The sequence below is a fragment of the Haliaeetus albicilla genome, chromosome 16, assembly GCF_947461875.1.
Source record: "Haliaeetus albicilla chromosome 16, bHalAlb1.1, whole genome shotgun sequence".
Taxonomy (NCBI): Eukaryota; Metazoa; Chordata; class Aves; order Accipitriformes; family Accipitridae; genus Haliaeetus; species Haliaeetus albicilla.
This window is the reverse complement of record NC_091498.1, coordinates 22,138,614-22,154,799: the sequence shown is the minus strand read 5'-3', so window position 1 is coordinate 22,154,799 and position 16,186 is coordinate 22,138,614. Positions and strand designations below refer to the sequence as shown.

Below are 16,186 nucleotides of genomic sequence, written 5' to 3'. Positions count from 1 at the left end.
AAAATCCAGAAACCCCTCACTCTTTCACTATAGCCTCCACATCTCTTTTAACCTAGATATCTGCATGCAGATTATGTGTTCATAGTGCAGACGTATCTCCTTTTCTGGAGCAATTATTGTCTGCCTTAAAGGTCTGTCTCCCTTGTAAGGTTCATCTCTCTGACTATGGCTTTACATTACAGTACTTAAGCAACCAAATTGCCTATTTTGTGCTCAAGCTATGCACATATTTCATTATTTTACTGAACTAGAGATTACACAAATAATAAATAACACTTCACACTCAGCCTGCACAAACTTGCAAAATAGTCAATGCTTAAAAAATTTCTATCAGTTCTTATTAAATTCAGTCTTGAAGAACTGGTACAATGAAGAGATTTTTTGGTCTGATAAATTTCATCTTAGGTTATATTTTATGAACAATAAACTACATTCCACTTATTTGCATTTGCCCATGCTGTAACTTAGTGATTACTCAGCCAACTTAAGAAAAAAGAATAAAGAGAGAAAGATCAAAGAATACAGGCTTCCTTTTTACATATACAGTGTTTTTAATAAATCATTATGCACTGAATAGAAGTAATCCCAAACAACTTCTGGGCAAACACCAGAAGAATCAGATGACAATATTTTCATTACTTTGTATGCTTTGGTACATTGTCTTTCAAACACCAGCTCTCAATAACCTAGCTTTGCACTACCTATAGTCATTAGTCTACCAAGGAAGAGCAAACAATGTAACAGCACAATGTATTCTGCCTAATAATCTGTACCACATAAAAGCAGAATTTGCCTAAGTGAATGGAGCAAACAAGATGTTGCCTTTCAAAAATCTTACATAAAGGACTTTCATTAACATATTTACAAAGATGTGAAAGACAAAGCAATTTAATTGCCTAGCAAAAACTCCAAGAAAAAGGACTGTGCCCTTTATTGTGTAAACACCTCCATTCATTTATTAGTCTGGAGCACAGGAAATCTCAGTTCCTCTCCAGCCCAGCCCTTGCAGGAGAATGAAAAACATTATCCAGCCCAGCACACGCTGCCAGAACAGCTACCGCCACACCAGCTCCGGGCCCCCGCTTCCCAGTCTCTCACAACCTACGCCCAGATAAGGATCCCTCTTCCAGCCAAATAAAAGGACAAACTAGATGGTACGGGAAGTTTAGTAAGCGACACTGCTACCCCAGCTGGTTTTTGACTCTGTGATATGCAAGTGTTCTCCTACTGCCACACCTGGGTGACGCTCAGCACCACTTTTTGCAGGGGAAAGAATCATAAAACTGCAGCCACAGCCAAACTCTTAACTCAAGCAGTTGCTTTCCAAGGAGCTTCATTTCCCAGCTAGTTCCAGGCGGTTATGACACTCACAAGTCTCCGTCCGAACCCAAGTACTGTGTTTCTTGCTTAGTTTCATACCCCATCCATGACAGGGCTGCAAAGCCTCATACAAAATAAGGTCTCGACAGTCCCGCTCCCCAAGCTGATTTGGAAAATACCGCTTCCACTTCTCCATTTCAAATGAGCCCCTGTAGTGTGAAACCAAAGGGGCCTGTCAAGCAAATCACCTCATGCTTTCATATAGTGCCAAGAACTATACCTCCTCGTATGACAGAAGACGTATTTCATGACAGGAGTTTAGTCAGAGAGCTGTACGGCTTAGTAATGGAAAGCCCTCCCCACTACTAAAAGTCTATTTACTTCTGCAAATAACTCATGGAAAAACAACAATAATGCGGTCATGAAAAAGGTTCTTCGTCTAAAGAAGTCACCCGCAAGAAAAAGTAATGTTTATTTTGCCTATTTGGTTTCTCACTGCTTGGTTAGCTGGGAAACATGTCACTTGGTTTTGTGTATATGTGGGTGGCAGGGAAAAGTTATTTCCTAACAAGGATATATGAGGTTACTGGACAATTGACTGTCTGCAGGTTTTGAAAATGTGTTTGTGGATGGAAAATATTCAAGATGTAAGTCAGTCTAGGAAATATCTGGAGGTTCTAGAGTAATTCTTCATGTGGAAAAAAAATAAAAATCATATTTCTACCAAAATGGAGAAGATAGCAACAAATTTAAAAAGCAATATATTAAAATACTGAGAAATGCAGTACATATATGTACACCTGAACTTTTATTAAGGACACTGAATTCCAAAAGAAGTAGGAAATCTGTATTTTTGGAGGCAAAACTTAAAGAGTCTCTGCTTAGGTGTAAATGAAGCAATACAGTTAAGCATTAAGGAGGTCTGTTTAAAAAAAAAAAAAGAAAAGAAAAAAAAAAACAAAGAAAGAACTTGAGAATCATCATAGTCAAGATACATTTTATGGCTAGCCCAGGAAACTCAAAACCTGGAACAGTTTTGCATTAAGCTGTGTTTCAGAACACACAGAAGTTAAATTCATTTTGGTGGAGGAGTATATGCTGCTGTCTAACTTGTGCTGGTAAATCTGCAAGAGCTGTACTTGAGATACTGCTGCCTCTGAGCCAGGCTGTGCAGACACTCCCCATTTAGATTGAAGTTAAAATGAAGGTAGGCTTGGCTGTGAAAGAAAAGCCCCTCCTCAAGGTCTCCTTTCAGGAGAGGACCAAGTTAATGAATAGGCAGAAGGTAAACCACTTTATTACTGAATAATGTCATTAGAGTAACTTTTAAATTAAATCATATAAAACTTTTGAAGTTATAATCCATTCAGAAACATATACACAATACTCTCACTGCACACAGTCCTATGACAGACAGTATTAACTCAGGTTTCTACAACTCTTCAAGGCCCTGGAGTCTTTAATTGCAACATGTATGGGCATGGATGTGTTTTATACAGGGACATAAACAGGTCCTGTCAATAAGTTTTCATTAATAAGTGACCAAGAGAGAAAATTATATGGGGATGACTAAGAGATCATTACCTCAGTCATGCTAGTCAACCTGCCTGCTGTTTGTCACCATTGCAGGCTTTATACATCTGTAATGGTTTGAAAGCTTCCACAGCATCCACAAACTGTTCAAATCACTGCTTTCCTTAAAAAACAGCACTCCCTCCCAATCCATAAGCATTCTAGCATACCAGTGATTATCTGAACTGATATTATGGCTGTATATTTAACTCTAGGAACACAGAACTACAGTACTATTTTTCTTAAAGGTAGAAATAGCCAGAAAAATCCAAGACCTTCCTGTCTCAAAAAAACCAAACCCAAAGCTCCCTAGCATTGCACAAAACGTCCTAAAAACACCTTTTGAAAAATTTTCAAAAATAAACCATAAAAGACAATACACATAACAGAGCCAAGATCTCAAATATTTCAAGTTGAAAATGGCAACTTATAAACACACCAAATAAAACATCCTCCTCCTGTCACTTACCCACGCTGAAGACGACTGACACAGACAATGGATATGAATTCTCCCCAAGTACACCCAAATTCTCATTGTGATTTGCAATTTTGCATTTGCACAGAATGCTTAACTGGGACTATTACTAATGCTTCAGCAGTTTGACAGTGCTTCAGTTTTATCCTTACAAACATCATAATTATTGAGTGTGCATGTGTGTGTTAGCTTTGTTTACTGTGAAATCTTATTTTACTTTTTTAATATGCTCAAAAATCTTCTTCTACAGGTCTTTTAATACTGGGAGATAGATAGAGAGATATTAAAAACCCCCTTATTCCTGAGCCTGACACTTTATTTCCATCATTTTAAAAGAGAAAGATTTATAGGGCAAATCTTCCTTCACAACTTACCTTTGGTACTCGTTTTCTTGGTAAAGTTAAATTGATATAATTATTAAAGATGAAGTTCGATGATTTTGCTGAACAAAGATCATTATTTTCTCCATTTTGCTTGTCGCCAGCATCTGCTCAAAAAAACAACTGCTTAGGATATTTATTCAGATTTCTTTTTTAAATACTTTGACTAAGCCAGAACTTTCCAGTTGAGTGCTGGTAGCAATTATATATAAGAAACCTAGCCAAATAAAAGTAAATACATACAACATAGGGCTGTATGTTAAAAAACGGAAGAGAAACACCCTGGAATGGACATTCTGTATGCAGTCATCCTTACCAGAGAATCACTCTAACAATCTGATACATGAACTTCATGATGTCAAGCAGCAGTTATCCAGCTGCTCCTGTTCTCTGAAACCATCAAGGACCCACAAAACCCTGGTCTTCAATCAAGTTTTTCCCTCTTTCCTTTTTTAAGCACAAGGTAACTATTGCAGACAGAAGCAGGCACGCTCACATGCCAGAATGACTCAGCTGGGAAAGGGCTCTTAAGGGCTCAAGAGCAGTGCTTGTAAGCAGCCTGGATGAAGTGCTTCCACTCCCCAAACTTGCAAGAATTGGGAGCAGTCTGGGTTCGGCTTACCTACTGCCCGCAGAGGTGTCCCCCTGAACAGTTCGTAGAACTTGGAGAGGTACATGACCATGCTGAGCTTGTCGGGCTCCCCGGCTGACCCCACCTCCTTCCCCGTGGTCACAGGGGGGATCCCAAACTCTTGCTCAGCAACGTCAAACGCCAGCTGGTTGTTTTTGACAACGTCCTCTTCGTTCAGAGCATCAAAGTCGCTGAGGGGACAACACACTGGCATCAGTGGCAATTTGCTCTCTGCCCCCCTCAGAAAGACGCGGTGCTCCCCTGCCCGCCGGAGAGGCGCAGAACAGCACCGCGAACGAGGGCACCGGCATTTCACTGGGTCAAAGCTACAGAGTCTACATACACAGCGCCAAAGGTAAAAGTCACATACAAATCCTGTTATTACAAATGCTGGCTTTGCCAGAAATGTGATTTAAAAGCTATTTCACCAAACTGGATTTTGATGTAGTCCCATGAAAAAGGATTCCCTTATTTATGAAGAAATGCAGTTCCTCCTCAGAAGTGCTTTTTCCTCTCCAAACACAGCTGTGGTACTACAGATTGCACCTGTTAGCAATTGACTTTTTAGTTTCAATTAGTTCTATACATCATCAAAGCCAGAAGGAGTAAATTTAGGCTAGCATTTTATGAAACAAACATGTTATATGTGCACGCACACACATGCAGAGGCACTACATTTCTTTTTAAGGTGTTACACACACAGTTTGGATGACAACCTCCTGCCCATGTTGTAACGGATCTAGCAGTGCACTAAATAAGCACATCACACATCTGGAACTGTATTATCTATCCTCTAATCCACTTTCTATGGGGCCTATTCTAAGACTCTGACCCCTTGAACAGCGTCCAAAATTCATGATTAAAATAAGCATGTGAATAAATTACAAAGCTCCAGGCAGGGTAGTTTCTTTCTCCTCATAAGGAATGTGAGTTTTTGAACCCCCAAAGAATTTCTCTCTCTCCCCGCCACCCACACACTCTGCCTATTTCTGGAGCCCGGGGTCCGCAGGCAGCCCTCTGCCCCAGCCCTGCCCACGGCCCACCAGCAGCTGCCTCTCTTGCCTGCCCAGCTTTCATCCGGCCAAGTCCTTCAGCAGTTCCATTTAACACAAAAAGCCCAAAAGATCCAAACACAATGTTAATTAAAAAGCTCGAGGTCTGTCAGCTCAGGAAGCTATAGAGAGCAGTGCTTAAGAGACATGCTCTCCACAGACAGCAAAGATTGCTTCGCTTTCTACACTCTCTCTCCCCCCGCTTATATCCACAAAACCATCCATAATTCCTATTTTTAAAAACTAACTTGAGGCAAAAAAATATCTTATTCTTACAATGTTAGCTCTTCCTCTGGCAAAGCTGCACAAACAAGCACCCTGGGTATTACTGCTATTTTTTCCAACTTATCACACCTCATAAAAGAGCTCATTTCTTTCATTTATCCACAGTAAAGGGAGACTGACAATAATTCATTCGTGATGCCCAAGTCCGTGTACGAAGGCAAGACAACGTATCCACTGCATTTTGGAGACTGGTGAGAGGACAGAAGAGTCACCCCACCACAGAATGCATCAAGCAGGCCCAGTAACCCAGTGCCAGCAACTGGCTTTTCCTGACACTTGTTAAACACTGACCCTCTTGTATCTAACCAAGGAACCTTACAAAATACTCATACGTAAGAAGTCAGGTCTTGTAGGGTTAGGAGCCCAGAAACACTGTCAAAAAGGGGAATGCTGGCTTACATTCAATCCTTACAGCAGTTAATTTTCAAGGGCTAGTCCTTGTTGCACAGCCCACGTGCAAGGGCACTGCACTCTTCTGGACAAAGAGTTCTGCAAAGCCACCACCTCCTGTGCACCTCCGTGGCCCAGCGTTTCCCTACACGACTGTCACAACAACCACTGCAACAGACCGAGGACGGCTCAGTTAAGGTTCATCCAGGTATTTCTGTAACTCATTATGTGCCATTACGGCTGTGGTTTTAAACATACACTAATAACCTGTCTCCAGGGAGCCAGGAATGCAACTCTCACGTTCTCCAAGCACTGCAATTTTTGTTTTAAATAGCCATGTGACTCCTACAAACATGATCATAAGTCATAAAGTTCAAAGCCTTCCTAGCTCTTTGAAAGCGTATATGTTTCGTTTTAAATGGCACAAAGGACATACAGAAAAACCAAAGCAAAAACAACCCCACCCTCTCCATCCCCCAAACCTGACAATGGTGTGCACCTCCTTGCAAAAACCAGCAATAGAAGGGGACCGTAGAGTATCAGTGTTCTGGTTAGTCTTACACTATACTTCGGTAAACACTTAATACATCCTACACTCAAGGTCTTGACCTACAGATGTCACTTACATGAGGTCAGGTCTGAAGCGATGGATAATTGCACACAATGCAAGGCCACTTTTCCAGGAGGTAGTCAGGTCTGTAATGTTAACATTACGGTACCCTTCTGTCTGTTTCTGACACCAGGTCAAAAGCTTGTTAGGTCGAATATCTGACTCTGCAGTTACAGTGGAGAGCAAAAACATTTCGGTCAGTTTCTGTATGCTCAGAAGGCTCCAAATATTAAGCCACAGCAAACACGAGATGTAACATACCATGTCTCGAGAGATTCACTGATCTTCTAATGGAGCTTACTCTTTCAAGAGGACATTGTTGTAACTCATTGGTAACATATAATTGCCTCACCTACAAGTACAATCAATTGGCAGCATAATGTTAGAATTGCTTGGAGAGAAAAAAAAAGAATTTTCTTTCTAGGTTAACTTTATCAACAGCTGGATCCAAATTAAGGAGTCTCCTGAAGATTTTGTTTATACACTAGCACTACTTGTGGCCCTATTTCTCCTGGACAAAAAATTGACTGTGATTTCACAAGCAAGCCTTTTAAGTACTGACCTGGTGAGGCCGCACACAGCTTGAGTTCAAGTTCGGGTATCTTGTTCCCGGGTCAATGGTATACTGGTCAAAGTTCTTGTTAATATTTTCAGGGGTAGTCTGAGGCAAGAGTCGATAAATGCTCTCTCTTATAGAGAAAAAAGATGCAAGAAATATTGATTAAAATAAATATTTATTATATAAAGAGTATTTTATTTTTTGCAGCTACCTGCACCTTATGATTCTTCCAGGGCAAGTGTTATGCACTAAATGCATAATGCATCCTTAAATGCATAATGCATTTCTTATCTCTGCTCAGCAGAACAACGATGCCAGACAGAAAAAGGACAACAAAAAGACAGACTCTTAGAACTTATGCCCATATTTTCCTGAGGCAGGAAGCAAGCAAGAAGAAGGGAAAGGAAAAAAAAAAAAAAAAAAAAAGGAGGTTACATCATTCAATCATCTGGTTTTGCTTTAACCTCCACCCAAGGAGTAACTTCTTTACCACATAGCAGTACTAAATCCCATCATACTGTAATTCCTATAACCACCACAGCCTTTTTTATTATGCTGTTCAATTTTCCATTTGGGACTATGCTGTGTTTGAGTCAGCCCACTGGCTTCTATCTTAAAACTTCTCAAAGCACTGTACTTAGTAATGCTTCTACTTGCATAACCACAACCATGACTATTTCTATTGTGTATCTACCCTGAAACAGCCGGGGCAGCTGTAGCGGAGCAGGGCAGTTGCCATCAGGACCAAAGTCAGAATCTTCAATCATCAAATCATGGTAACACCAGGATTGCTGGTATACTTAAAAACAGATTTTTTTTGCTCTGCTCAAAAAGACATTACATAAAGCAGCTTATGACACAGTTTTATAGCAATTCTCCTTTGCCACACGTTTAGCAGTCTAAATAAAGAGGGCTTCAGGACTACTAAGCTAAAACACAGAGTCAGTCACAGATACCAACTATGAAAGCTGTTAGTGTTAAAGTATTCATTTAGACTTGTTTCAGGAAATTTTTTTTATTTTTTTTTAATTTAAAACAACAGGTGCCGAAATGTTTGGAGGGTTTGTTTTTTGACACAAAGTATCTTTTTTTTTTTTTATTTCCTTAAGGATCACACTTAATTCTACTCACTAGTGACTTAAATTAGTGATTTAAACCCATGTCAGGCACACTGCTGGATCTCTGTATTAGTGTGCAGAAGCTTACAGAGCAACAGCCTACTGCTATTTTAAATTATTCAGTAACCTGAAGGAATGGATAATTTCAACCCAATGCCATTGCAGTGAAGAACAATATTTCTTCTTTTGGCATTGTGAATTCCACTGCCTTCTACCAATACTGCAACTCTTCAAAACAGTGGAAATTATGGAGAAGAAAAAAGCAGCACTCACCGTTCAGCAAGGACTTCTAACGGGGGTTTTCCTTGAGCCCAGCTCCGTACCATCCATGCAGTATCAAAAGCGGCTAAGAAGCCTCTTGCACAGCCCGTACCCATTGGCCAGAAGGGCTGTAAGAAGCATTTACATTTTAATTCCTTGTATTTCTTAAGGTCTTATTACAAAAGTAACTTGCAATGTGAATTTGGAGTCTAGGGTTCCATACTGTCTTAGAAAAATAGCCCAGAAAGAGTTAAAATATGACACAGCCAACTCTTGTAGTTTTTAGATGTTTCTCTCCTCCAAGTCTTAGGTAATGAAAAAGACTGCTTTAACTTTCTCTTTTTTTTAACTTCTATATTTAAAAACAAATTTCTTAACCTCAAAAGGTAAAACCTGAGGGAAAAAAAAAAGACTCAATACTCAAGAATTAATCAAGGAAAAAAAAAAGGGAAAAAAGATGCCTTTCTTGTCATCTCCTAGTTTTGCTTTGGATTGATCTTTTCAAACACTTCAGGCTGTCAGCACGAGTTATAAAAAAAAATAGTAGTTGCAATATATACTTTTTACTTCAAAAAGAGAAAAAGAGAATTTATTAAGGCAAAGAGACTGCAATAAAAATTTGGACCAAGTTCTTCTCTGTGATGGAAGTGAGGAAAATTACGCCATGCACCCAAGCTGAGGACACACAACTCACAGTTTTCAGACAGAAATACAACTTGCATAAAGCAAAACAGGATCTCAGCCAGGGAGACTGCCAGCCAAGCATTAGTTATGGCATAAACTATGGCATAAAAAAGAAAAAGGAAAAAAAAAATCTATTCCAAAGAAGGTACCATTGTTTCAGGACATGTAAGAGAGGACAGTTTGTTTTGGAGGATAGATTGAAAGGCTGGATTAAGAGAAAACAAAACAAAACAAAGACTCCTTGGAGAGCATTCCAAGATATACCTCAAGCAAACTATCTCCAACAAGCGCCACCAGGAGCTGATGTCTGTGCCTCTCTCTCACTAGTGCAGCGTTTTCAGATGCATACATGGAAGTAAAATCAAACATTGCTACATCTGGTTGCCCATAGTGATTAATTGCAAAATCCAAGGATGGCAGCTGGTAATTGGTTGCAAAGTCAGCAGCTTCTCTCGCATAGGACAGTAAATTGTTCTGGTTCACATTTTCCCCACAGAGGAGCAACTCAGTATCAATATAGTCCTGCAAGGAGAGAAGCATACAGGATTAGATACTCCAGCTATCCTCTCTGGATCGGAACATTGCAGTCTCATAGCATCAGTGTTGCAGCTACACATCTCACAGCACAAAGAACCAAGTGAGATTTGTCATCTCCTTCAAAAAGTTAATACACAAGCATAGGTTACCGTAGTGCCCCAAACAGGAACGCCCTCTATGCCAACACTGAATAAGCACCTTTATTTGCAATAGAAGTTTACAGTGCCTCCCAGTTGCTCGGTTATGTGTTAGTTTCATAACGTTACTTCCCTCCCATCAAAAGATGTTATCATCACCACTGCAATGCTTTTCTGCATGTGTGCACCCCACATCTGAAACCACACGAGAGCAGAAGTGCTGATGGACCGATGATACACCACGTGGGTCTCAGTCTGAAGGTTTGACCTAGCATCTCAGTAGCAACACACTCAAACTTAGATCTTAGAAGCTTTTCTGTTGTTCTGCTTTAGGCTGGGGGTTTTTTTGGCCTTTGTGGTGAAGGACCCTGCCTTTATAGGTCATCCTACTCAAAGCCAGTGATTATTAATACGGCTGTTTCTATTTACAGCTTAATCATGGATGAGACCCCTAATCATAGGGATGATACCACAGAACCGCTCTTAGCCCAGTTGTTTTCGACAGACTGGTTTTGTTTTGTTCTTTGTGTTGGGGTTTTTTTTCCCCTCTCAGACCTGAGCAGGTCAGGAAAACAGCCCTGACGGGCCACAGCTGCTGCCTCTCTTCTTCTCCAATCTCCCCACAGATCTCCTGGGACTGTGCCCACCTACAAGCAGCCCCGGGCCCACCTCCCGCTCCCCACGCACCCTGCTGGGGGCTGCCCCCTTCCCTTCTCCCACCCCGGCTGCTCTGTCCAGGGAGACCCCGTCCTGCAGAAGGGCAGGAAATTGTGGCACGGAGCGTCGTGGTCCATCAGAAAGCCAAGAAGCCTTCTGAGAGCTCCCCACAAGTACTTCCTTCGGGAAATTATACTCAACTGTTTTGGCACCTTCTTATTTTGCAAGAAAAATTGACCTCTCTTGGGTTTCCAGGAAGACCATTTTAAATGGTGCCAAAACACTTTATTGAAACAAAAGAAAACAGCCCCACACATCTTACAGAAGGAGGAAAAAGAAAAAAAAAAAAAAAAAAAAAAGGGCTCAAAGTCCCAAGTACCTTTCAAAGTTCAGGCCATCGAGTTTACGGCCTCCGCCTATCATGTTTCACCCACTTCAGAGAATTTGCAATTTAGCCTGGGGTAGGTTTTAACACTTCCTCATTTGCCTGATAAAACTGGACATAGCTGTTCTAAGTTCTCCTTTAAATAAATAAGGTTTTTATTTTCTGGTGAGATGACCACACCAGGTATTTCCAAGGTGAGTCAAGATTCCATTTCAGCCAGTTTCAGAAGGGACAAATTTAGAAAGTATTGTTTTCAGTTCCCTACAGAAACTTTGTGCTGACTGGAAGGAAAAACAAACAAACAAGTCAGACTAAGACATAAGTGATCTGAGCCTTAAAGAAGTGATCTAGTAAGTCTATAAACACCCTCTATAACATACAACAATGTTTACGTTAATATGCACACTTATTCTGTTCCAAGTAAACAAAATAGGGTTTTAGCCAGCATTTTTACATACATTAATAATCACTCCTTTGTCCAGAAGAGACTGCTTTTTTGCTGTCATCACAAAATAATGAGTGCTATCTTTGTAGTAAACAATATTCTCCAGGTCAATTCCTGAAAAGAGACAATACATCTGTTATGAAGTACAGCGCACTGTCTGTGTCATTTACTAACAATCCCCACAGGTGTGTTTCCTTCTTGGGATACATTCACTTTCCCAGCTGGGATGAAGCATTAGTGGACAAGATGCTCTAAAACAAAACAAAACAAAACAAAACAAGAGGAGATCAGCCTTACCCCACAAGAGTTTGTCTTAGCATAATTTATTTAGCATCCTTTTAAGGAATAGCCAGTTAACTACAGCCTTAATCTTCTGAGGTAGAAAAGGGGAGCCAAGGGAACAAAGTGTTTTTTAGGTTGCTAGGGCTCTGGCACTGGGTCTAACCAGGAGTTTGGGTTTCTATTATTTAAAAAAAAAAAAAAAAAAAAAAAATCAGCTGTAAATCAAGAATGGAATTGCTTTTACTGACAGTGGATGCAACTATTCTGAAACCCCTTTTCATGCAGATGTATTTCACAGTTTATATTTTAAGTACTTATGGCAGATTCCTGTCTAGTTCTTTTCAGTTTATCAGATCTACACATCAAAAAACAAGAATAAACTCCTCCCAGAAGGGTAGAGCCTTTTTCACAGGGTTTAAGCTGTTCAGTATGTGAACGGATACAAACAAAACAAACCATGTCTTAGGGGAAATCTTTGGGCACTGAAAATGCTCTTCTAAATTTGTTCAACATAGCAGACATTTTTACAGTTGAGAAAAATTTAAACATTAAAACAAGCTATGATGTGGCCACGCCCAAGTTAAAAAAAAAATTAAAAAAATCCCACTGTACCATAAATGGACACCTCCATCTGCAAGATTCTGACATCAACAGCATTTTATCACTTTTTTTTTTTAATACAATATATTTAAACTGACGTTAATAGGAACAGGAGGGTGGCCTGGCAGATAAATAATTCCTCTATTGCCTCTTGTATTTGGCTGTGGGGAAAAAATGAGGATGCACCCACCCGTTTCTTCCTTAAGGTCCTGGAAGAACTTCTGATTGAAGATGAAAGCAACACCACTAATTTCTTCTACCTTGGCTTCTGCAGTTGTATTTCTATTTATAAAATTGGCAGTGATAGCTATAGCCAGCTTTCCACGAAACTCCTTCCTCCTGAAACCTGGTAAGCAAAGAAAAGAATTAAAACCACTGGAAACTTCACATCGGACTTTCAGGGAGGGTCAGCTCAAGGCAGCTCAGTCTCTTTCCTATGTCTAGTCCTACACCTCAAACAACACAACATCAGCAGATTCCATCATTCCTCCAAAATTCCCTTGAACGCAAAGAGTCTTTTCTCCCCACTCCCAGCTCCAAAACTGGAGCTGTACTGCATTCGAGAGAAAGCCTCACTAAAAAGCAATAGGTCTGGGGGGAAACTATGGGAAGAAGTTGAACATAGGAAGAAGTTAAGGACTGCAAAAGATAAGCAGTCAAAAGCAGCAGAGAGATCCGAAAAACAGAAACCTCTATAACAGTGCTTAGGTGCACACACTACCAGCTAATGAGATTTTTCAAAGATATCAGGGGGTTGAAAAAAATTCAGTGGCTTAACTGTTAGATTTCCAAGGTGAGACCAACTGTGAAGTTACTTACTCTCTCACTCTATCCTAGCTTTCTCTTTTCACAAAAAAAAACCCCACTAGGCCACAATCTTGCAATCACACATTTAAGTTTTTCCCTCTGCATATTCCCCTTATCTGTAAGTAAATTATGAAGTAGGACAGAGGGTCCTTAGGGTATTTTTAGCCAATTGCAGATGACTTTGCAGAAAATACATGTATTTTCTAAGAAGAAATAAATCGGCTGTGAATTTTTGTCTCTGTGCTTCTTGATATGCTCTTGTTAATTCATTGGTATAAATTTAATATATAACAATACCAGCTTCTGTATGTAAACAATCTTCAGTGCACAAATATTCTCTTAGATCCTGGTACTACAATAACCATTAAGTTCTTAATAGACTCTGCAGCTGAGGCAAGAATAATTTCGCTTTGCTGATACCTGACCATTTAAACAGTCTTTTATGGGAGACAGCTGGACAATAGTGTGGGGAAATTTCTAATAGAGCATTACAAAGAATTAACTCTAAGCATATTGTGGTTGGCAGATACAAGAATAAGCAAACTATGAAGCTAATAAAAAAAGGAAATAGTGTACTTGGTGAATTGAAACTAACATGGACATAATTAAAGCTATGAGGGGAACATATAATTAATTAACAGGTTTGTTCATGTGATACAGGAGCACCTTAGCTAGCATCTTGCTAAGACGACAGCTCAGGTGGTCTGAATTCTCAGCAGTGCCTCAAGTTCATGAAGCATTTCCCCCCCTTTCCCCCACCACCTTAGAGTTATTTATTATCTTCTGGTATCCAAAGTAATTGCTTCTGCAGTTAAATCACCTCTATAAAAGAGTGATACCTCTGATGCCTTCATTAAGTACCTGGCAGTCACAGTTTGGTCATTAGTTCAAACATATAGTGCAAATTTACAGCACAATAGCAAAGACCATGCAATTCCTGACATGTATCGTGTCAGCCTCCTTAAAGTTAAATCATCATGTAACTACTTAACCTTGAAGCAAGCCCCATGGCATCATGATGCATTTTGGAACCAATGCAGATATACAGTGCTGAGAATCAGTAATGACATAAAATGTCTTTATTTTGAGCTACAGCTTAACAACAAAAGCAGAAGATACCACATGAAAAATAGTTTCCACATGAACTTCACTGGATTGAAAGGTAGCCTGTTGCTTTGTGTTCTCGTCTGACTTTCAGGCCTTCCAAAATACCCTAAAGACCATTAATATGGCTAAAAGCACACATTCACCTACCTTCTAATGTATTCCTGCGGCCATCTGCACCAATAATAACATCAAATTCATACTCTGACAAAGGGTGATCCATGGGGAGAAATTCAGCCCTCCAACCTATCTCTAAAAACACAAAGAGTAATATTTATTCATTCTTCAGTAATACAATGGGGAAGTGTTTTCAGAGTCTGAAGAAAGGGCATTAAGAGAAACAGTCCATTTCTTATTCAAAGGGAGCTGAATTCTGCCTCAGTTTGATGCAGGGAAGTTCTGCTGTGGTGAAAGATATGCTTAGGCTGTATTAGCAAGGTCCCAAGCTCGTAAACTGACAATAAAAATAACGGAAGCCTTCATTTGTATCACCTAATGCACTAAACTTCCTCAGACCGATATCACAAGAATATGCCTAAGCACTTCGTTCTCACAGAAACAGCCCCACAATGACCTTATCAGGACAGTACATATATGTGGTAACAGCAAGGAAGGGCTGGGTTTTAAAAGAAGAAAAATAGCATTCCATCATCAATACTTTTAATTTCTATTTAGAAGACAATTAAACAGAAGCATACTCACAAAGCTAAACTTAATCTTTGCATTAACACAGAGCTGATTAAGTGAAAATGTTTGTATTGTCCATATTTAAAAATTATATATGCTTTAGCTACTTAAACCAATACATTTGTTCTACTGTCCCTATATGACCATTTAAAGAGAGATAGCACAGTATTTCAATTAAAGTAAAATTTTAAAATATTCTATTGCTACTACACCCTAAATACTAATCTTCTAAAAAAAATCAGAACGAAAGAATGAGAAATCTTTATTTTATTTTAAAATCTTGCATAAGATGGCTGGTACGACTCTGTGTGCCAGTGGGAGTTATATCAAATGTGAAAGCAAAATGAGGCCCAGGGAGCTTAATCCATCCTCAATATTTATGTTATCAATCAAAAATTGTTTTTGCAAGAAGATACCAAAAAGCCACACCAGACTCCCTACAAAGCCTCAAACGCATGCCAGAAGGCATAGTGCAAAACCTCAACTTCTCAGACTAGGTCATGTTTTAGGAATTATCAGTGCTCTGTCGCAGTGATACTTATAATGCATATGACTGCATATAGCAAACCTAGCCCAATAAGAAGAGAAAAAACCTGCCACTTCTTTAAACAGAATTCAAATTCCTTGAATGATTTCATATAATGTCTGACATAAAAAGAAGTTACTGTGAACAGAAATACACTATGATAAACAATACTTTGGTTTTCTTGATCTTCAGGAGGTTCCAGGACTTTCACAAATTCTAGATTCACATGGATTTCAACTCCTAGTATAAGTGCAACTTTGAAGAGGATAAGTTGAAGTTGTCGAATACCTGCAGACAGCGAGTAACAAAGATGTATTTAATATATGAGCAATCACAGCTGCTACCAGCATGCCACTCAACTGATATCCATCGTTAACACAAGCACGCAGCATTATTATTTCCCATAATGTGACAAATGCAAACATAGCAACCACCACAGGATGCTGTCCTCTTGTCTCATCTTCCTCTTACAGCACCATCTCGTAGGTAATAAAACTCATTCCAGGGAGTTTTAGAATACTGTTTCAGAGCTTTCCTTCTTAATGATATTTAAAAGATCTGCTAACCAATATGCTGACCATTTTAGGACAGAAAATTTTACAGCATATTTCCCTGTAAAATATCCCACTTTTGCATATTTTCTCATTAGATTAAGGGTTAAATATACTTTCAATGTTCTAGA

General features: G+C 39.5%; 1 protein-coding gene across 14 annotated transcripts in view; it reads right to left on the bottom strand.

The window, feature by feature from the left end:
* The window catches only part of MICAL2 (microtubule associated monooxygenase, calponin and LIM domain containing 2), a 134,740-nt gene that overhangs the window by 72,557 nt on the left and 45,997 nt on the right, over window positions 1–16,186 (bottom strand). For all 14 annotated transcript variants that reach the window (XR_011328162.1, XR_011328163.1, XM_069803885.1 and 11 more), the window contains exons 4-14: window positions 15,676–15,792; window positions 14,442–14,543; window positions 12,571–12,726; window positions 11,512–11,612; window positions 9,602–9,859; window positions 8,666–8,781; window positions 7,278–7,404; window positions 6,977–7,067; window positions 6,732–6,879; window positions 4,370–4,569; window positions 3,742–3,854 (exon numbers count right to left, since the gene is read on the bottom strand). Coding sequence is in view for 12 of the 14 variants with exons in the window: in XM_069803885.1 (XP_069659986.1) it covers window positions 3,742–3,854; window positions 4,370–4,569; window positions 6,732–6,879; window positions 6,977–7,067; window positions 7,278–7,404; window positions 8,666–8,781; window positions 9,602–9,859; window positions 11,512–11,612; window positions 12,571–12,726; window positions 14,442–14,543; window positions 15,676–15,792 (1,529 nt within the window). In the remaining 2 variants the exon portion in view is untranslated. The remainder of the gene's footprint in view (window positions 1–3,741; window positions 3,855–4,369; window positions 4,570–6,731; window positions 6,880–6,976; window positions 7,068–7,277; window positions 7,405–8,665; window positions 8,782–9,601; window positions 9,860–11,511; window positions 11,613–12,570; window positions 12,727–14,441; window positions 14,544–15,675; window positions 15,793–16,186) is intronic.